The sequence below is a fragment of the Meriones unguiculatus genome, chromosome 12 (assembly GCF_030254825.1).
Source record: "Meriones unguiculatus strain TT.TT164.6M chromosome 12, Bangor_MerUng_6.1, whole genome shotgun sequence".
NCBI lineage: Eukaryota > Metazoa > Chordata > Mammalia > Rodentia > Muridae > Meriones > Meriones unguiculatus.
The window spans coordinates 89,818,205-89,840,409 of NC_083360.1; the positions used below are offsets into that span (position 1 = coordinate 89,818,205).

At 39.5% G+C, this 22,205-nt stretch overlaps 1 protein-coding gene across 1 annotated transcript in view; it reads left to right on the plus strand.

Moving 5' to 3' along the window:
- Positions 1 to 22,205, plus strand: part of LOC110542713 (selection and upkeep of intraepithelial T-cells protein 2-like) — a 42,841-nt gene that overhangs the window by 10,113 nt on the left and 10,523 nt on the right. Inside the window, exons 3-4 of the mRNA XM_060365219.1 lie at positions 3,891 to 4,172; positions 8,696 to 8,800. Of these exons, the coding sequence (XP_060221202.1) occupies positions 3,891 to 4,172; positions 8,696 to 8,800 (387 nt within the window). The remainder of the gene's footprint in view (positions 1 to 3,890; positions 4,173 to 8,695; positions 8,801 to 22,205) is intronic.

The following is a 22,205-nucleotide window of genomic DNA, read 5'->3' on the forward strand; positions in this document are numbered from 1 at the left end:
AGCGGTGGTGGCTGCTTCAGGCTTCATGTTCCCTAATTGTAGAAGTATCAGCTAGACTCACCCCTATAGACTCCAGAAAGCCTACCCGCTCCCAGTCCCAGAGATATCCCTACCCACTGATTTCTGTTCTCTCTCCCAGCCATGCCCCTCCCCACTGCTGATCTCCATAACTAGTCCCCACCCTACCTCTCTCCCACCCAGATCCCTCCCTCCGTCTACTTCACATGTCTATTTTATTTCCCCTTCTGAGTGACATTCAAGCATTGTCCCTCTGGTCCTCCATGTTACTTGAGCATGTGGATTGTTGCTTGTTATCCTGTACTTGATGGCTAATATCCACTTATAAGTGAGTATATACCATGTGTGTCTTTCTAGATCTGGGTTACCTCAATCAGGATGATCTTTTCTAGCTCCATCCATTTGCCTGCAAATTGCATGATGTCCTTGTTTTTAATAGCTGAGTAGTATTCCATTGTGTAAATGTACCACAGTTTCTTTATCCGTTCTTCTGTTGAGGGACATCTAGGTTGTTTCAGGTTTCTGGATATTACAACTAAAGCTGATATAAACATAGCTGAGCAAGTATCCTTGTGATATGGTAGAACATCTTTTGGGTATATATCCAGGTGTGGTACAGCTAGCTCTTGAGGTAGAACTATTCCAGATTTTCTGAAAAACTGCTAGATTGATTTCCACAGTGGTTGTACAAGTTTGCACTCCCACCAGCAATAAAGGAGAATTCTCCTTGCTCCACATCCTCTCCAGCATGTGCTGTCACTACAGGTTTTGATCTTATCAGCAAATAATTTGTTGTTATATCTACATGCATTGTTAGATTTCTAATATATCATCTGATTCCTTTTAGGTTTTTTTTTTACTATATTTTCTAATATTTTGACAACACTTTAGTAATATTACAGATGAAGCAACTTTTTATTTTTTTTTATTTTTATTTTTTCAATGCAGTTTATTCAGGAACATTGAACAATCCTCGGACCCCGGGGAAAGCCAGCCCACAGCTTAAATAGCCTCTGGGTAGCCAACCCAGGCGTGCCACGGGGGCAATGCAGATAGGTCTACATACATGGAAGCAAGCCAGATCCTCGGCCTTAGCCAAATGTGGAGTTGTTCGTGACAGAGAGCACCACCATCGGGAAGGTGGAAGGCGGAAACCAGCTCCATCTTTAAGGCATAGCATTCCGCAGCTCTCTACAGTTCCCCCTTTTTGTTTTAGGCGCATCAGGCAAGAGTAGAGGTCTGATCTCTGATATTAGAAATAAATTGGGACTTTGTACAGATGTTCATTTAGGTGTCATCCACCCAAAGAGCATCAGACCCGTCCGATACCTTTTTCTCAGAGGCGGGACCTGGGGCATCAACCCGCATGCAATCAGACATGCTCTTCTCTGGGTCCAAAGCGGCTGACCCTGAGTGCAGTGCTTAGCCTCGCATCCTGAGCGTATCATTTTAGCTTTTTATGGTATCCAACCATGCTTGGGGAGAATGTCCTGCTTCAATGGCTGTAAAGGCCTGAATGATCATGGCTGCATCACACTGTTGTGAGACTCTAATCTTGCATATATACCACAGGCAAACCAAGGAGACCAACACCAGAAGGCCTGCTAACACTCCCATGCCCACCCATTCCTTCAGATGATTCATGGCTGCAGCAATCCATGTTGATAATCCTGTGGCTAGTCCTGCGTCCACTCCGGTAGAATTTACTGTGACAATGGCCACTCTCAGCTGCTCCATCGTAGTATCGAATTCTCCCAAAACCATACAATGCAACTTTTTATTTTTATTTTTTATTCACTTTACATCCTGCCCTCCCAATCCTCCCTTCCCTTTTTCTGCCCTCCCATTTTCCTCAGAAAAGGGAAGTTCCCTGTCCCATCCACCCCAGCTCATCAAATTGCAGCAAGACTTTAGCATCTCTTCTTCCTCTGTAGCCTGGCAAGGCAGTTTTACAAGGGGGAAGTGATCAAAAAATTGGCAAGTGAGTCCATGTCAGATGAATTCCCTGCTTCCCTTATTAGATGACCCACATGAAGCCTAAGCTGTCCACCTGCTACATATTTGTAGGGGGCCTGGATCCAGTTCCTGCATGGTCCTTGGTTGATGCTTCAGTCTCAGCAAGCCCCTCTGGGCTTGCCAAATGTCTGTCTGTGAGTCTTAGCATCTGTTTCAAAGTGCTGCTGGGTTGAGTTTCTCAGAGGACAACTCTATCAAGCTCTTGTCTACAAGCTTAGCAGATTATCTTTCATAGTGTAAGGGGTTGGCACTTGCCAATAGAGTGAGCCTTTGGTTGGGCCAGGCATTGGTTGGCCATTTCCTCTCTGCTCTACCTGCTCTATCTTTATCGCTGCATATCTTGTAGCGAGGGTACATTTTGGGTCAAAGTTTTTGTGGATCGTTTGGAGTTTCCCTCCCTCTCCTAGGAGGCTAGTCTAGTTAGAATGTGTCCTCTTCAGTCTCTATTCTGTGACTAGGAGTATCTGCTTGAGTCCCCCTCATATCCTTCCAGGAGCCTACCCTGGCATAGGTCTCCAGTTTGTCCTAGAGATACCCCCACCCTCAGTTTCTGTTTCTCTTTTCTCTACAGACCCCCACCCTCTCTCCCTTGCTCTCTCCTCTCCTACCTGTTCCCTCTCTTCAACAACTACCTCTGTCTATAAAATCTCCCCTTCTGAGTGAAATTTATGCATCTTCCCTTGGATCCTCCTTGTTACTTATCTTCTTTGTGTCTGTGCCTTGCAGTATGTGTATTCTGTTCTATATGGCTAAAATTCACGTAGGACTGAGTATATACCATGTGTGTCTTTCTGGATCTGGGTTACCAGGAAGTAACTATTTAAATTGTGCTTTTGTTATATAAAGTTGGGTGGGTAGGAAGGTAGAGAAGATATGGGAGTAGGTGAGGAGGGAAAATGATCAAAATATATTATACAAAAAATTTTAATTACAGAGGAAAAATATTTTATACTGAAAATACTTATTTACATTCCTCTTCAAATCAATTCGCTGACTCTTTAGTGTCCAAATAATTTTTCTACATCTTTGTCAAAAGATTTTTAGCTACACTCATTACTATCATCAGATATAATGTTATATATAAAGTATAAGTAACTATATGCCATTTATTTTCCTTTACTCACTCTTTACTATTCTAAATGAGAAGTAAGTGGAGGGTTTAAATGAAATTTAACAGTTCCTTAAATGTGTGCACATACAAATAGGACTCTAGTGCTTTAAATCTGCATTCATACTTTCTTTGCCTATTCATCACACAAGTTTTATGATTTTGAAAATATCTTGAAAGTTTTTATACATGTTTATTTTCTCTAAATTAATAGGTACTTTTCATATCATCAATGTATTGCCTGTTTTATATAAAACAAATTTTATGAAATTACCTATTAATGAAATACACAAAGTTTCACTTAAAATTCCCCAGAATAAATTCATTTTTAAAATGTATTTACAGTGGCTCAAAAGTGACTAGTGACAGTGATAAAAGAAAGAAAGGAATTATAAGTTCTATGAGGGTCAAATCTTTATTTCTCTTCGTCATAATCTAAAGACCTAGCTTCATTTCTTAGACTTAGTAAATAACCAAAACATATTTCAAAAAGTGAATAAACAAATGAAACTGGTCTTTCCTCAGCTGGCTTACTTTGGACATATTGATGACTGTATTTTATAACCTTTCCATCTGGTTATTACCATTTTTGTGAGCTTCTTATGGCAACCAGAGTCTGTGGACTCAAGAGTGTTAATGTATCTTTTTAAACTATGATAAAAACTGAAAAAAAAGCTGTTATTTTTCTGTTAATTCTTTTTCCGTTTCTATTTAGCAACATTTCTTTTTCTTTTTTCTTTTCAACCAGCCACAGGCTCAGACATACAGATTCTTATGCATCCCCCTAATATCAAAGGTGTGATGTTGGAGTGTCATTCAGGAGGTTGGTTCCCACAGCCTCATATGGAGTGGAGAGACAGCAAAGGAGAGGTCATCCCAGCTACATCAAAATCCTATTCACAGGATGAAAACAAATTGTTCAACATGAAAATGGACCTCCTTATTGAAGCCAGTTCCCATAGGAATGCCACTTGCTACTTTCAAAACCTTCTAACTTACCAAGAAGAAAGCATAAGTATTGTCCTATCAGGTAAAATGTGTGTTTGTTCTTCAGTAACAGCCATTGTCACACATACAATTATTATGTGACTTATTTTCCTTGACTTGGTTCCTAAAGCCTTATAATCTTTTGGTCTTACTCATCATTTAGTTTGTTGTCTCTTGTTCTCTTTGATGTATTTCTTTTCTTACTCTATATCTTTGACTGTTATAGTTTGCATTCTGTCACTGCCATAATATATTATGATCATAAACAAGTTGGAATGATGGAAGAGTATATTTGGATTGCACTGTTACATTATAGTTGTCATCAATGGAAGCCAGAACAGGAGCTCAAAGTAGGAACTTGGAGGCAGAAATTGAAGTGGAGACCACAGAGAAACACCGTTCACTGGCTTCTTTTTATCTCTGGCTTTCTCAGCTCGCTTCTTAAAATTTTATTTATTTATTGACTTTACATCGCAATCATGGGCCCCTCCCTCCTCTCTTCCCAAACCCACCTTCCCTACCTCTTCCTCCTATCATTCAGAAAAGGGGATCCCCACCACCACCTACCCATCCCAGCACATCAAGTTGTACCAGGACTGAGCTCCTCTTTCCGTGTGGTCTGGCAAGGCAGCCCTCGCTAGGAGGAAGTGATTGAAAAACAGGCAACAGATTCCATGTCAGAGACATCCCCACTCCCCTTTCTAGGGGACCCATATATTGGCCTAGCTACCCATCGACTATACATGTTTAAGGGGCCTAGGTCTAGTCCATGCATGGTCCTAACTTACTGAGCTTGGTGCTCAGTAAGCAGCCCTGGGCCCAGGTTAGTTAACTCTATTGGTCTTCTTGTGGCATTCCTCTCTCCTCTGGGTTCTTCTAGTCTTCCCCCATTCTTCCACAAGACTCCCTGCCCATTGTTTGGCTGAAGTCTCAGCATCTGTTTCAATCAGCTGTTGAGTGGAGCCTCTCAGAGGACAGCTATGCCAGTTTTCTATGAACAAGTATAAAAGAGTATCGTTAATAGAGTCAGGGGTTGGCTCTCTCCCATTGGATGGGTCTCAGGTTGGGCCAGGCATTGGTTGGACATTCCCTCAATCTCTGGTCTATCTTTATCCCTGCATGTCTTATAGGCAGAATAAATTTTGGGTTGAAGTTTTTGTGGGTGGGATGGTGTTCCTCTCCCTCTACTAGGAGGCCAATTTAGTTAGAGGGTGGCCTCTTCAGAATCTATAGCCCCAACCTTGCTTTTATAAACAACCCAGGAACACCTGCCCAAGTATGGTGCTACTCACCCACCCTCAGTGACCTGGGCCCTACCACATGAAACATCACTCAAAAAAAAAAAAAAATGATCCCTGCACATGGCCAAAGGCCAATCTGATGGAGGCAACTCCTCAATTGGGGTTTCTTCTTTCCAGGTGACTCTAGTTTGTGTCACATAAAAAAACAAAAACAAAAACAAACAAACAAACAAACCTAACTGGTATATTGACAGTGAAGGTTCCAAGACATAGCTTTCAAGGTCATACTTTCTTCTGATTTCACTTTGTCCCATGGCTTTGAGTAGCACCAGAATTCTAAACATTCCTCATATTATATCTCCCCTCTCTTCTACTCTCATCTGAGAACTCATAAGTCAGTCCATAAATCTAATACATATCATAATATGGGCATATCAAGAACTCATGGTTACACCCACTCTTGCTTAATTTACTGCTTTGCAGTAAAATTTTTTATTTTCAGGTTTCCAGAAACAAATCATTAAAGTCCCTCTTAACCTCCATTTTCGATGTCCTCCCAATGACAATACCAGCCTTGAGATTATAGAGACATGGGTGAACAAAAGCTGGAGTTGAAAGCTGTTTCCCAGCACACTGAATCAACACTAAGAATGTTTCTGCGTATTAGAGTTTGAGGGTCAATCTGTGTTTGGTGTAAGCCTGTAATCATTGAACTTAAGATGAACTTAGGAAACCAGCAACTCAGAAAAGAATGAGCCAGAAAGACAAAATATTCAGATTAATAATTGTATCCTTGCTGGTTGTGGTGGCACACACCTTGAATCCCAACACTCAAGAAGGCAGAAGCAGGCAGAGTTCTGTGATTTTGTGGCCGGACTGTCTATAAAGCAAGTCTAGGACAGCCAAGGCTATGCAGAGAAACCCTGGAGGGGGCTATGGCTGGGATACAAAGTAAATAATATTAAAAAAAAGAAAAATAATAATAATTGGATTCTCCATCCTCGTCACTTCTCACCATTTTTTCATTGTTTTCTAAGTATGAATTGTGGTTTATTAATATAAAATAGGACCCTAAAATGCTCATTTCTAATCTAGTTTATGATGCTCTATCCTGAACATAGGGGTAGGATGAGTTACTTAAAATATCATCTGCGTTAAATACCCTGAAGTTGCTCCCTAGTTAATAATAGTTAAACATCTCCCACCTTTGCTTTCAGTTGTCTGTGCCCCTGTTACTTTCCTGACTTCATCTCCTAATGTCCCCTTCTCCACTTTGTCCACTCACGCATTCTTGCAGATGGGCCCTGCCTTCAGACGCTTACTCTGATGGTTTCTTCTTCCAGGATGTTGTAAATTCAACTAACTTTCCCTATCTCTTTCAGTTTCATATTCAATTTCACTTCCAAATAAATATTACATTGACAGGTAACCTGAACCATACAACCCACCTGTCTCCATTCAGTTGGGAGTCCCTGTTTATTTACCCTTTTAACATTGCTTCCTTTCTTATTAGTTCCTTTTAACTCTTATGCAACTATAGTATCAGGGTATTTCTTTACATCTGTATCCTTTCCAAAAACTAAATCTTTGTGATTTTTACACATTATCTTACCCAACTGCTTGAAATATTAAATGCACATTGTAATTAAACAAGTAAAACTTGATACTTTAAAGGAGTTAAGTAAAACCAAAAGAATGTGTTGTAAACATGAATCAGCATTGTTATCTATCAGTGATATTAGCCAGATACTTTCTGAAAGAGACTTTTAAAAAGACTAAAGCATTGATTTAGCAGGAAGACATGTGTGAGTGCATGTGTATATACACATATGCAAACATGGATATACATATATATATATATATAGAGAGAGAGAGAGAGAGAGATACACAAATGTATAAAGCAAGCCTAGGACAGCCAAGGCTATACAGAGAAACCCTATCTTGAAAAATATGTGTATATGTATATATGTGAATATATATATGTGTGTATATGTATATATGTGCATATACATATATGTATATTTACATGTATACATATGTATGTATATACATATAAACTATATCACACATGTATGTGTATATAAATGAGGAAAGAAAAAAATCGATGTATTTACTAGCTTACTTACAATTTCATTGAGTAACAAAAGGTATATTTATGATCTAGTATTTTCTTTTAACTATTTATGATCCCTAAACAACATAATAACATTTTAAATAATTGTTAACATCTTTTAAATAATTGTAATTACCAAAATTTTAAAGATTGTGCTGCAGTTTTGGGCAATGGAAAATTTTAACCAAATATTCTGTTCACTGAATATAAAGAATCAAGTTAGACGACAAAGGAAATGTCTTGATCAAATACATTCATGTAGGAAATGGTTACTGTCTGGTGAGCTAGAAAATTCCATTTTGAGCTCACTGGGTTACTAGGCATGAGAGTTTATCTGGGAAACAAACTAATTTCTGTGAAATACATTTATGAAAGTTACAGCTAGGGGAAGTCCTCCTACCCTACTGTCTGACCATAGCAGATCAGGGTCCACAGTGGACGAGGAAAGAAGGCTAGGGGAGAAAGAGGGAGGGAGGTCTAGGGGAGGAAGAAGGAGGGAAGGGGGTTACAACTGGGATACAAAGCGAATAAACTGTAAATAATAATAATAATAATAAAAGAAAATAACAGCTAAATACAGATTTATTCCACAACCAAAAAATATTCGAAATGATGTAGGAGAATTCTTGGTTGGCTGTAAAACCACCTGCTAGACATAATAATGCTATATAAACTGTAGAATCTTTATTTATGAGAAAGTTATGAAAATTCATATGAATAAGAAAAAAGAAAACTTATACTGACTTATGTCTCTCTGTATATTCAGGATCAATAGGCCAAGATTCAACAAGTGCATTAAATTGAGCAGTGCAGATTTCTTACTTCAGACATGAGTACTACAGCACTGAGTTGGAGTGACTTCATAAAAATCCCTTAAAGCCTACATTTGAGCATTAGGAAATATTTAGACCTTAATAAGCACTAAAATGGGGGGGGAAGCCTCTTCCTTTATATGCAGGAAGCTTTGGGGGCAGGGTGAATAGGACCTTTACCTATATCAACCACACTCTTAAGTTCTACCCGGCTTATTTTCACTCCAGTCATGTCCTGCTTTTTACCTACCATTAATCTGCCTCTCCATACTTGCCTAGGCCTAATATTCCAGGTGGTAGGCTCTTAAATTGTAGCATGCTTCAGATGAATCTCCATTCCTAACTAGGTATGTCTGCGCCAAGTTTTCTCAATGATAAGGTTTGTGACTCTCTATTTCAGGTGAACTGTTTTCGTGGAAAACTGTTTGGATAGTGATTCTGAGTATAACAGCATGTGAGCTGCTAGCCTTCTTCATGATTTACTGTGCTCAGCAACATCTCATACGTCGTAAGTAGGTGTGGGGTGGTGGGTAGCACAAATGGGAAAAGGTAAAGTAGCTACGGCTTATCCAATCGTTTGTCCTCAAGCCATTTTTCCCAGAGAGCCCTAAACTCTTGAATCATATGTGCTTAACTTATATATGTGCTTAACTAATTTTTTTTGTTCCTACATTCTCTGTTTTATGCTGGTGGTGCTTCTGACAGTGCCTTTACTATTTACAAAAGCTGCGGTTGCCTTTTTGAAAGTGGTAGTGGATAAAGGAAGACAAAGCAGTACAAAGAAAGTACAAGTTCATAACAGGGCCACAAGAAAGCCTGGTGACTTGGAGATGGATCAGTCTTACAGCCCAAGGTTTCAAATTGAAACCCCCTTTACCTATGGTGATTGGTATCCAAGTTGATCAGGGAGTTCTAAGATGTAACTTGCCTATGTCATCACCCATGCTGGAGAGACCCATTCAGAAATACGGCTATCTACCTTTGAATCATCCAGGCTCAATAAGTAACCACTTACTAAGGAAGGGTCTTGTAAGTAATCCCAAATAAACTCATTGGTACACTAATATAAATTTAATATGGCATATTCAGTCAGTCATGGTTGCTCTGTTGAAGTAAGTAATTTTGGGTTTTGTCTACACAGGAAATTTTTGGGAGGAGTGGTTGGTACCCTGTTCATCAGGGAATGTGAGGCCAACCTCAGTTTCTATACAATTTCCCTTGTGATATGGGGTAATGAGCCTCTGTTCTTCAGGGACAGTTGCAGGCTCACTGTGGTGAGTTATAAATCATGCATCAAACGCTGAGATATCTGAGAGTAGAGCCTCCTTTGGGAAGGATGTACTTAGTGCTGAAATCGTTCTTCACCTGGCATCAGGTGGAACGCCTCATTGTTGAGTGGGTGTGTTTCCTGTGAGTATGGAGATTCACCCCAAATGCCTAGTTGACTATATTGTTGCAATCTCAGGAAGTAACATGTATTACAGACATATCATAAGAAAGCTCTGTCAGCAGACAGATGCTTTTATAACGGGCAATAAGACATGAAACATAGGCTTATTTGCCTGCCCACAAATAATTTTTCCGTATGAGTGAGCAATGATTGTATAAAAAGACAAGAGTGTTGCTATCCTTACGCTAGTCTCAAATTTTACATGGAAGAGAAACAAAGGGGGAATGAGAACTTGTAACTTCCCACAGCTGGAAGACACGAACATGTTAACTATTTGCTAAGAACACCTTTCTTGTAATAAAAAACTTAGAACCCACTGCTTAAAAAAATCAAATGATAAAGAGGAAGAACATGACGTAACAATGATGGAAAATATATCCATCAAGCATGATTTTCAAAAACACAAAAAGAAAGGCAATGAAATTATGATATTTAGGAAATGTTCAGAATCTGAACTGCTTAAAATTGGGAAGACTTTTAGATGAGGAATGAGCTTCTCAAAACCTGGGTTTTGAGCCTGTGGGACCTGGGAACACATAGAACAATGTGGGTATCACACACACAACTGTAGAGACAGTAAGTAGTGATCCATCCTGGGTAACCCGAGGCAATAAAAGGACATCAGCGTGGATGGACTGACTCACAGAAGACATTGAGAACTCTTACCTATCTCTGATCAAGATCCCCATAATCATGACAGATTGGAAATCAATAGAGGAAGGAGAGGCATCACCAGGGGAATTGGCTATATAGGAGGTGGTCAGGTTACAGTGCTAGTTATAATCTGTTTACAGAAACTCAAGGAAAAAGTTAATTCAGCTACTACTATGGAACTTTAGTAGTTTTGTAGAGCCCCATGCTGGGATGTAATCTTTGCGAGGTAGAAGAGGCTTTGACAGACATGAACGTCTTGCATTGCTACTTAGATTGGGTTCTTTATTTTTTTAATTTGTGTATTTTATTTTATTTTATTTTTTCAATGCAGTTTATTCAGGGAACATTGAACAATCCTCGGACCCCGGGGAAAGCCAGCCCACAGCTTAAATAGCCTCTGGGTAGCCAACCCAGGCGTGCCACGGGGGCAATGCAGATAGGTCCACATACATGGAAGCAAGCCAGATCCTCAGCCTTAGCCAAATGTGGAATTGTTAATGACAGAGAGCACTCACCATCGGGAAGGTGGAAGGCGGAAACCAGCTCCATCTTTAAGGCATAGCATTCCGCAGCTCTCTACAGTTCCCCCTTTTTGTTTTAGACGCATCAGGCAAGAGTAGAGGTCTGATCTCTGATATTAGAAATAAATTGGGACTTTGTACAGATGTTCGTTTAGGTGTCATCCACCCAAAGAGCATCAGACCCGTCCGATACCTTTTTCTCAGAGGCGGGACCTGGGGCATCAACCCGCATGCAATCAGACATGCTCTCCTCTGGGTCCAAAGCGGCTGACCCTGAGTGCAGTGCTTAGCCTCGCATCCTGAGCGTATCATTTTAGCTTTTTATGGTATCCAACCATGCTTGGGGAGAATGTCCTGCTTCAATGGCTGTAAAGGCCTGAATGATCATGGCTGCATCACACTGTTGTGAGATTGGGTTCTTAAAAAGCTAGTGCAATCAAGGTGGGATAAACAGAAGACAAGGTAGATGAAAACGTATCTACTTGATTCACCTAAAGACAAACCCGACGGCTGGAATGAAAGGGACATTTTTGCCAAAATATCACCTACTATACATCAGTCAGTCTCTAGGAGGCTTTAAAGCCCAGGAAAGAGTTCACAGAAGAATAAATGATAAAAACACCAAAGGAAAATCATTGAGTTTTTATAGGGACCGGGCAGTTATACCCTGCCAGAGCATTTGGGATGTGTTTACGCCATGCAAATAAGTACACCACAAGTGAAGATTTTTCACCCATCCTCTTTCAGTAACCGGATATAGCTGATGAAGAAAAGAGGCTGTGGTGCTGGATCAAGCTAGTTAGAATGAGGGAGCCACCTGCAGCAGTAGGCACAGCAGGCTACATATCACGCTGCTCCATTTTAGGCCTGTGCCAGGATGAGCAGCAAAAAACAGCACAGCCCGAGGACTGTCAAAGGCAGTCCTCGGGATCTCTGCAAAAGCAGCACTTTAGACTGCGGGGGCCAGATGGAACAAGATTGGATTGTGGATGGCTAGATGGATAGTCTCTCCTGTTTTTGTATCAACATTACTTCTTATAATGAAATAATTGATACAAAGGATGGGATCTTTGCATGCAGTATTCATGCTGCTTCATGTTTCTGTATTAGTGTTCTTTCAGCCCTCCAGAATCAGTTGGCTCTTCCTGAAGTGGACAGTGGTGAGCTTTCAAAGTTCTTGTCTACCTTCTGTAAAAGAAATTTCATTATGGAAGGCTAGCTCATGAGTGTCTTATATATTTGTAAATACAGCCATAAGAACAACAGTTGAGTTTTTTTTTTTTCCAAGCCATCATATGGAACTAAAAACCAACAGAAATACCCTTCTAGGATCCAAAAGGATGACAGAGGAAATGTTCGTCGTCATGGGGGACGAACTCTATAGACACATGTTAGGCCAGTGAAGCCCTAAGTCCTCACAAACCACAAAGGCTATTTCTACTGCTGGTGGTTATAGCGAAACTAGATGATGAGACCTGTTGCTAAAGAGACTTTACCCTTTGGCTACGGCACACAGAAATATCAGGATAGGACAACTGGAACCTCCCTCCCTGACTGCTGGCTTTCTTAGTACCAAAAGATGCAAAGTAGACTCCTATTGTTTTGATAAACAGTTGTGGGGTTTCCACCAAACTGCTTTCAAAGCACTAGTGTTTCTAGCTTTAGAGCACTTATACTAGTAGAATGTAGAGAAATCTTTCTTTTGCAGTCTCTGTGGGGCTTTCAACTGGTCAAACTCCTGAAAGTAAGTGACTTTTGATATAATATAATGACTAAATTCTCAGATACAAATATATATATGTACATATATATATATATGTCTACACATCTTTCTCCAAATTTAGAAAATGTCATAAAGATGAATTAACAGAATATAAGGGCCGGAGAAAGTGGTATAGTGTTGTGTAGCTTTTCCTTTAATAGAAACACTCTTCCTATATAGTGAAGGAAGACTGATAACACTTAGGGAGACAAGGAAATTTAAAAGGAACCGAAATCTCACACAACTCAGAAATCTCATGATTCTCGTCCTCATTATTGTTTATAAAATCAGTAAACAACTTCTGTGGGGAAATCTTCCAGAGGAAGTAGTGTGTAAGCTGAACACAGACATTCCAGGAAGCAATTTTCATGACTCACCAAAATGGTGACTCTCACTGGGGGGGATCTTATACAGTTACCACCCTTGAGCCACTTTGTTCATCCAAGTAATCCTGGAAATATCAGTAGTCCACTATACTGGATTTGGGTGGAGCACCTCTTTGTTGTGTTGTAGATATTGTATCTGGGATTGTGACTGGTTCACATCTCCCAGTGATAAATCACACAGAAAGGTTCTTCAAAACCTAAAATTAGAACTTTGATATGTTCTAGTGTTACCAGTACTGGGTGTATACTCCCAAAGACTGCAAGGGACCATACAACTGAGATAATGGCGCATTTCTATTTACTGTAGCATTATTCACAATAGCCAAGTATGAGATTAGTTTTAATGACTGTGAACAAAGGAACAGAAAAAAATACATGAGAATGTGGTATACATGCATGGTGGAGTTTAACTCAGCTATACAGAATAGGATTTTCATTTGTGGGACATAAAGTGAATGTACCAGGTAATTGGTATTTTAACTGATATAACATAAAAATTCAAATATAACTTTCTCCATTTGTGGATTGTAGTGTTTACATAGATATAAAAAACTTTTTAAATATGTGCAATGTTAATGTGAAAGCAAGATGATCTGGGAGATGAAAGAGAGACAAGAATTTATTGGGGTAAAATATTACAAATGATTATGATATATTTGAATGAAAATATCTTAAAGAAATTAATCATTATATGTGATGGATATGTGCCGATAAAAATTAAAATTCAAGCCCATATGTATCTTTGCCATATTTCAATCAAGAGCACATTCAGGCCCTCTAGATCTCCTCCATAAATACAATTTGGCTGTCACCTAAAGATTTTGGAATGAATGATTCTGCATTTCTCTAAAGTTTCGGGTTTCCTCTTTTACATTTCTAGTTGTCCTTCTGAAGATCCTATTTGACTGAAATGGATTCCATTTCCAACCTTCCTTTTGCTGGACCCATGGAGGACTAAGTCCTTTGAAAACCAAAAATTCATAGCTTTTTTTTTTTTTTTTTTTTGTATGCTATATAATACCCTGGAGAAACTTTCTCAGTTTTCTTCTTATTGACGTTTTCCAAGATCTTTACATCTTTATTTGCAAATTAGAGGTGTGGAGAGAAGGAGAGATGAAGGAAATCTTTTAACACCTCAAAGTCCTTGCTACTGACACACTTCTTCCCACAAGGCCACACTGCTTAATCCTTTCCCAAACCTTCCAACAGCTGAGGACACACACCTATATGAGCCTGCGGGAGCCCTTTTCCTTCTGCAACCACAGTGACTAAAGTTCTCTAACAGAAGAATGAAAACTATGTATGGTAATAAATTCTCACCCTATGGAAATTACGGTCTCTAAGGGAGTTTAGAGGTCTTCATAACTGCCCTCCTTTCATCCTCTTTAAAACCCAGAAAAACGATCATAAGGAATACATAGCTCTCTTTTTTGCTCTTAATAATGTCTACTTGTGGCAAGTGAGATGGAGTAACAGAACAATTAGCCACTTTGTTCTAGGCCTGCTTAGTCTCAGTCCCAAATTTGCCTCATCTTAAAAGCAGCTAACTTTTTACTTCTATCCTCTCATATTCTAATCTTAAATCTTTCCTTCTTTTATGAACACAAGGAGAAAGCATTAAAAAATATCTCTTATAACTCATACACTGATATACCAATCTCTATTGATTTCTAAACTACCCTGGAAATAGTCCCTTTAGAAAGGGAATAAAAACGACTGCCTACAGATTGGGAAAGAATCTTCACCAACCCTTTATCTGACAGAGGGCTAATATCCAGTATATACAAAGAACTAAAGAAGCTGAAAAGCAACAAACCAAGTAATCCAATTAAAAATGGGGAACAGAGTTAAACAGAGAATTCTCTGTAGAGGAATATAGAATGGCAGAGAAACACTTAAAGAAATGCTCAACGTCATTAGCCATTAGGGAAATGCAAATCAAAACGACCCTAAGATTTCACCTTACACCCATCAGAATGGCTAAGATGAAAAACTCAAGTGACAACCTATGCTGGAGAGGTTGTGGAGAAAGGGGAACCCTCCTCCATTGCTGGTGGGAATGTAAACTGGTACAACCACTTTGGAAGTCAATCTGGCGCTTTCTCAGACAATTAGAAATAGTGCTTCCTCAAGACCCAGTTATACCACTGCTAAGCATATACCCAAAATTTGCTCAAGTACACAATAAGGACATTTGCTCAACCATGTTTGTAGCAGCTTTATTTGTAATAGCCAGAACCTAGAAACAACCCAGATGTCCATCAATGGAGGAATGGATACAGAAACTGTGGTATTTTTACACAATGGAATACTACTCAGCAATCAAAAAAGAGGAAATCATGAAATTTGCAGGCAAATGGTGGGATCTAAAAAAGATCATTCTGAGTGAAGTATCCCAGAAGGAGAAAGACAAACATGGAATATACTCGCTTATATAGACCTAAAAGATATGATAAACATAATGAAATCTATACACCTAAAGAAGATAAGAAAGCAGACACGGGGTATGATGATCAATCCTCATTTAGAAAGACAAATGGGATATGCACTGAATGTATGACAGGAGTCTGCTGCAGAAAGCATCTGAAAGACTCTACCTAGCAGTGTTCCAAAGTAGATACTAAGACTCATAACCAAACCTTCGGCAGAGTGCAGGGAATCATATGAAAGAAGAGCAGTTTGATATGGAAAGGATAGGAGCTCCACAAGGACCAAACATATCTGGGCACAGGGTCTTTTCTTTCTTCTTTTTTTTAATTTTTTTATCAGTTACATTTTATTAACTCTGTATCCCAGCCGTGTCCCAATCCCTCATTCCCTCCCAGTCTCTCCCTCCCTCCCTCATCTCCACCATGCCCCTTTCCAAGTCCACTGATAGGGGGGACCTCCTCCCCATTCATCTGATCCTGTTTTATCAGGTATCTTCAGGACTGGCTGCAAAGCCCTCCTCTGTGGCCTAACAGGACTGCTCCTCCCTTCGGGGGTGGGGAGACCAAAGAGCCAGTCATTGAGTTCCTGTTAGAAATAGTCCCTGTTCCCCTCACTTTGGGAGAGCAATTGGTTACTGAGCTACCACAGGCTACATCTGAGTGGAGGTTCTAGGTTATATCCATACATGGTCCTTGGTTGAATGTCAGTCTCAGAAAAGACCCTGTGCCCAGATATATTTGGTCCTTGTGGAGCTCCTATCCTTTCCCCATCAGACTAACTCCCCTTCTTTCTTATGATTCCCTGTACTCTGCCAAAGGTTTGGTCATGAGTCTTTGCTTTGAAAACACTGCTAGTTAGAGTCTTTCAGATGCGCTCAGTAGACTCCTGTCATACATTCAATGCACATCCCATCTGTCTTTCTAATTGAGGATTGATCATCTTACCCCATGTCTGCTCTCTTGATTATCTTTTTTAGGTGTATAGATTTTATTATGTTTATCATATCTTATAAGTCTATATAAGTGAGTATATACCATGTTTGTCTTTCTCCTTCTGAGATATTTCACTCAGAATGATCTTTTCTAGATCCCACCATTTGCCTGCAAATTTCATGATTTCCTCCTTTTTGATTGCTGAGTAGTATTCCATTGTGTAAAAATACCACAATTTCTGTACCCATTCCTCCATTGATGGACATCTGGGTTGTTTCTAGGTTCTGGATATTACAAATAAAGCTGCTATAAACATGGTTGAGCAAGTATCCCTTTTGTGTACTTGAGCGAACTTTGGGTATATACCTAGCAGTGGTATAGCTGGGTCTTGAGGAAGCACTATTCCTAATTGTCTTAGAAAGTGCCAGATAGCTTTCCAGAGTGGTTGTACCAGTTTACATTCCCACCAGCAGTGGAGAAGGGTTCCCCTTTCTCCACAACCTCTCCAGAATGTGTTGTCACTTGAGTTTTTCATCTTGGCCATTCTGATGGGTGTAAGGTGAGATCTCAGGGTCGTTTTGATTTGAATTTTCCTGATGGCTAATGAGGATGAGCATTTCTTTAAGTGTTTCTCTGCCATTCGATATTCCTCTGTCGAGAATTCTCTGTTTAGCTCTGTTCCCCATTTTTTAATTGGATTACTTGGTTTGCTGCTTTTCAGCTTCTTTAGTTCTTTGTATATACTGGATATTAGTCCTCTGTCAGATAAAGAGTTAGAGAAGATTCTTTCCCAATCTGTAGGCAGTCGTTTTGTTTTGATGATGGTGTCCTTTGCTTTACAGAAACTTGTCAGTTTCATGAGGTCCCATTTATTGATTGTTGCTCTTAGAGCCTGTGCTGTTGGTGTTCTGTTCAGGAAGTTGTCTCCTGTGCCAATGAGTTCTAGGCTGTTCACCACTTTTTTTTCCAATTGATTTAGAGTATCTGGTTTTATGTTGAGGTCCTTGATCCACTTTGACTTTAGTTTTGTGCAGGGTGATAAATATGGATCTATTTTCATTTTTCTGCATGTAGACATCCAGTTGGTCCAGCACCATTTTTTGAAGATACTGTCTTTTTTCCATTGAATGCATTTGGCTTCTTTGTCAAATATCGAGTATTCATAGGTGTGTGGGTTTATTTCTGGGTCTTCTATGCGGTTCCATTGATCCTCCTTTCTGTTTCTATGCCAATACCATGCAGTTTTTATTACTGTTGCCCTGTAGTACAGCTTGAGATCAGGGAATGGAGATACCTCCAGATGATCTGTTGTTGTACAGGATTGTTTTGGAAATTCTGGGTTTTTTGTTTCTCCATACGAAGCTGAGAATCTTTTTTTCAAGGTCTGTAAAGAATTGAGTTGGTATTTTGATGGGAATTGCATTAAATCTGTAGATTGCTTTTGGCAGTATGGCCATTTTCACAATGTTAATCCTACCAATCCATGAGCACGGGAGATCTTTCCATCTTCTGATATCTTCTTCGATTTCTTTCTTCAGAGACTTGAAGTTTTTCTCAAACAGGTCTTTCACTTGCTTGGTTAGAGTCACACCAAGGTACTTTATGTTATTAATGGCTATTGTGAAGGGTGTTGTTTCCCTAATTTCTTTCTCAGCCTTTTTGTCTTTGGTATATAGGAGGGCTTCTGATTTTTTTTAGTTGATTTTGTATCCTGCCACTTTGCTGAAGGTGTTTATCAGCTGAAGGAGTTCTCTGGTTGAATTTTTGGGGTCGCTCATGTATGCTATCATATCATCTGCAAATAGTGACACTTTGACCTCTTCCTTTCTGATTTGTATCCCCTTGATCTCCTTTAGTTGTCTTATTGCTCTGGCTAGGACTTCAAGTACTATGTTGAAGAGATATGGAGACAATGGGCAGCCTTGTCTTGTCCCTGATTTCAGTGGGATTCATTTAAGTTTCTCTCCATTGAGTTTGATGTTAGCTATGGGCTTGCTGTATTTTGCCTTTACTATCTTTAAGTATGTGCCTTGTATCCCTGATCTCTCCAAGACTTTAAACATGAATGGGTGTTGGATTTTGTCAAATGCTTTTTCGGCATCTAAGGAGATGATCATGTGGTTTTTCTCCTTCAGTTTGTTTATGTAGTGGATTACATTGATGGATTTCTGTATGTTGAACCACCCTTGCATGCCTGGGATGAAGCCTACTTGGTCATGGTGGATGATATCTTTGACGTGTTCTTGGATTCGGTTTGCAAGTATTTTATTGAGTATTTTTGCGTCAATGTTCATAAGAGAGATAGGCCTGAAGTTCTCTTTTTTTGTTGGATCTTTGTGTGGTTTAGGTATCAAGGTGACTGTGGCTTCATAGAATGACTTTGGTAGTGTTCCTTCTGTTTCTATTTTGTGGAATAGCTTGAGGAGAATTGGAGTTAGCACTTCTTTGAAGGTCTTGTAGAATTCTGCGCTGAAGCCATCTGGTCCAGGGCTTTTTTTTGGAGGGGAGACTGTTAATGACTGCTTCAATTTCCTTGGGAGATATAGGGCTATTCAGTCTTTCTACCTGATCTTGACTTAGTTTTGGTAGATGGAATCTTTTAAGAAAATTATCCATTTCATTTAGATTTTCAAATTCTGTGGCATATAGGCTTTTGTAGTATGACCTAATAATTGTTTGGATTTCCTCAGTGTCTGTGGTTATGTCCCCATTTTCATTTCTGATTTTGCTGATTTGGATAGTTTCTCTCTGCTTTTTAGTTAGTTTGTCCAAAGGTTTGTCTATCTTGTTGATTTTCTCAAAGAACCAGCTTTTTGTTTCATTGATTCTTTGGATAGTTTTATTTGTTTCTAATTGATTGATTTCAACCTTTAGCTTGATTATTTCCAGCCATCTGCTCCTCTTGGGTGTATCTTCTTTTTTTTCTAGGTTTTTCAGTTGGGCCATTAAGTTGTTTGTATGTGATGTTACGAATTTCTTCTTGCAGGCACTTAGTGCTATAAATTTTCCTCTGAGCACTGCTTTCAATGTGTCCCATAAATTTGGATATGTTGTGCCTTCCTTTTCATTGAATTCTAGGAAGTCTTTAATTTCTTTCTTTATTTCTTCCTTAACCCCAGCTGTCATTGAGTAGTAAGTTGTTCAGTTTCCATGTGCATGTCAGCTTTTTGTGGTTTCTGTTGTTGATGTCTAGCTTTAGTCCATGGTGGTCAGATAGTATACAAAGAATTATTTCAATCCTTTTGTATCTGTTGAGGCTTGCTTTGTGACCCACTATATGGTCTATTTTGGAGAAGGTTCCATCCGGTGCTGAAAAGAAGGTGTACTCTTTTGAGTTTGGGTGAAACGATCTGTAGACGTCTATTAGGTCCATTTGATTTAGGGATTCTGTGAGTGCTTTTATTTCCCTATTTGGTGTCTGTCTAGTTGATCTGTCCCTTGGTGAGAGTGGAGTGTTGAAGTCTCTCACTATTAAGGTATTAGGATCAATGTATGATTTAAGATTTAATAATGTTTCATTTAGGAATGTCGGTGCTCTTGTATTTGGGGCATAGATATTCAAGATTGTGATGTCCTCTTGGTGGATTTTTCCTTTGATGAGGATATAGTGGCCCTCCTTATCTTTTTTGATTAACTTGGGTTGAAAGTCTATTTTATTAGATATTAGGATGGCTACTCCAGCTTGTTTTCTGGAACCATTTGCTTGAAAAACAGTTTTCCAGCCCTTTACTCTGAGGTAGTGTTTATCTTTGTTGTGTTTCTTGGATGCAACAGAACATTGGGTCCTGTTTCCTTAACCATTCTGTTAGCCTGTGTCTTTTTATTGGTGAGTTGAGTCCATTGATATTGATAGATAATATTGACCAAAACATGTTAGTTCCTTTTGTAATGGAGTTGGTGATCTAACCCTGTTTCATTGCTTGTTTTCTTTTCATTTTTGTTGGGATATTATCTGTATGCCCTGTTTTCTTGGGTGAATTTGTTTTCATTGGGTTGGAGTTTTTCTTCTAGTATCTTCTGTAGGGTTGGTTTGCTATGTAGATATTGCGTAAATTTAGTTTTGTTATGGAAAATTTTGTTTTCTCCATCTATGTCGATTGAAAGCTTTGCAGGGTATAGTAGTCTGGGTTGACATTTGTGATCTCTTAGAGTCTCCATGATACTTGCCCAAGCCCTTCTGGCTTTCATAGTTTCTGATGAGAAGTCCGGTGTGATTCTGATAGGTCTACCTTCATATGTTACTTGGCCTTTTTCCCTTGCTGCTTTTAATATCTTTTCTTTGTTCTGTACATTTAGTGTTTTGACTATGATGTGACGTGATGTGTTTCTTTTCTGGTCTAGTCTATTTGGAGTTCTGTAGGCCTCTTGTATATTTATGGACATCTCTTTCTTTAAGTTGGGAAAATTTTCTTCTATGACTTTCTTGAAAATATTTTCTGGACCTTGGAGCCTGGAGTCTTCTTTTTCATGAATTCCTATTATTCTTAGATTTTGTCTTTTCATAGCATCCTTGATTTCTTGGATATTTTGTGATTGGAACTTTTCTGATTTTACTTTTTCTTTGAGAGAAGTATCTATTTCTGCAAGTGTGTCTCCAGCTCCAGAGATTCTCTCTTCCATCTCTTGAATTCTGTTGGTGACGCTTACTTTTGTGGTTCCTGATCTTTTCTCCAAGTTCTCCAGCTTAAGGGTTTTCTCATTTTGTGTTTTCTTTATTGATTCTAATTCTGTTTTCATGCCTTGCACCATTTCTTTCATGTGTTTGAATTTGGATTCCTGTCTCTCTACGATGGCCTCTATTTCTTTTTTCATTTCCTTTTTATATGCCACTAATTTTTCCTCTACTTGTGTATCTATTTGTTTGTCTATGTTTGCCTGTGTTTCTTTAAGGATTTTGTCTATTTCTTCTTTCTTTAGCTCCAATTGACTGGCCAACTCTTTGAAAGATTTGTTCATTTCCTCCTTATGAGCCTCAAATAATTGGGCAAGCATGGCTTTAAAATCATTTTCCTGTGCTTCTGCTGAAATGGAGTATCCATCGATTTTGGGGTTTGCTGGTGAAGTCATGATGTCCTGATTTATGTTGGAAGTGTTCTTTCACTTACCCCTGGCCATTGGCTTATCTGAAACCTTCCCTGTTTGTTTTTGGATTCTGCAGATCAGACTGGTATTGTCTCTCTCTGGCATCTGGAGAGTTCTTCAGGAAGCTGAGAACTCTCAGCGTGTGCTGAGGACTAGCTGTACCTGTGGGAGGAAAGTACGTAGGCGCAAACGGGGCAAATGCAAGTGTGAGTGTGCGTGCGTGCATGCGTGCGTGCATGCGTGCGTGCATGCGTGTGTGTGTGTGTGTGTGTGTGTGTGTGTGTGTAAGTGTGCGTGGACGTGTGTTTCGAGGGACAGAGTGATGGCTAATGTTGAACCCTTGAGTGTGTGGGAGGGGCTCTGCACTGTATATGTCGCAGGCGCTAGTGATGATCACAGCACAATTTCTGGCATTAACTGCCTTAACTCCTCAACTAGACCCACAGAGCAGAAACTTCAATGTCCCTAGTGCCCCACTGTTTCCCAAAGTGGGTATGTGGGTGGGAGGGGATTTGATGCCTGGCTTCTGTTTTAGAAGGACCCAGGATCTGGGGATCTGCAGATTCTCAAGGGTGCACTCACTTACAGGCAGGTCACTTGGCAGAGATGGTGGTATCCAGGCTCTCTGCTCTCTGGTTTGCCCCTGCTTCTTTGATGTGCTCTGCCAATTCTGTGCTGCTGTCATTGCCAGGT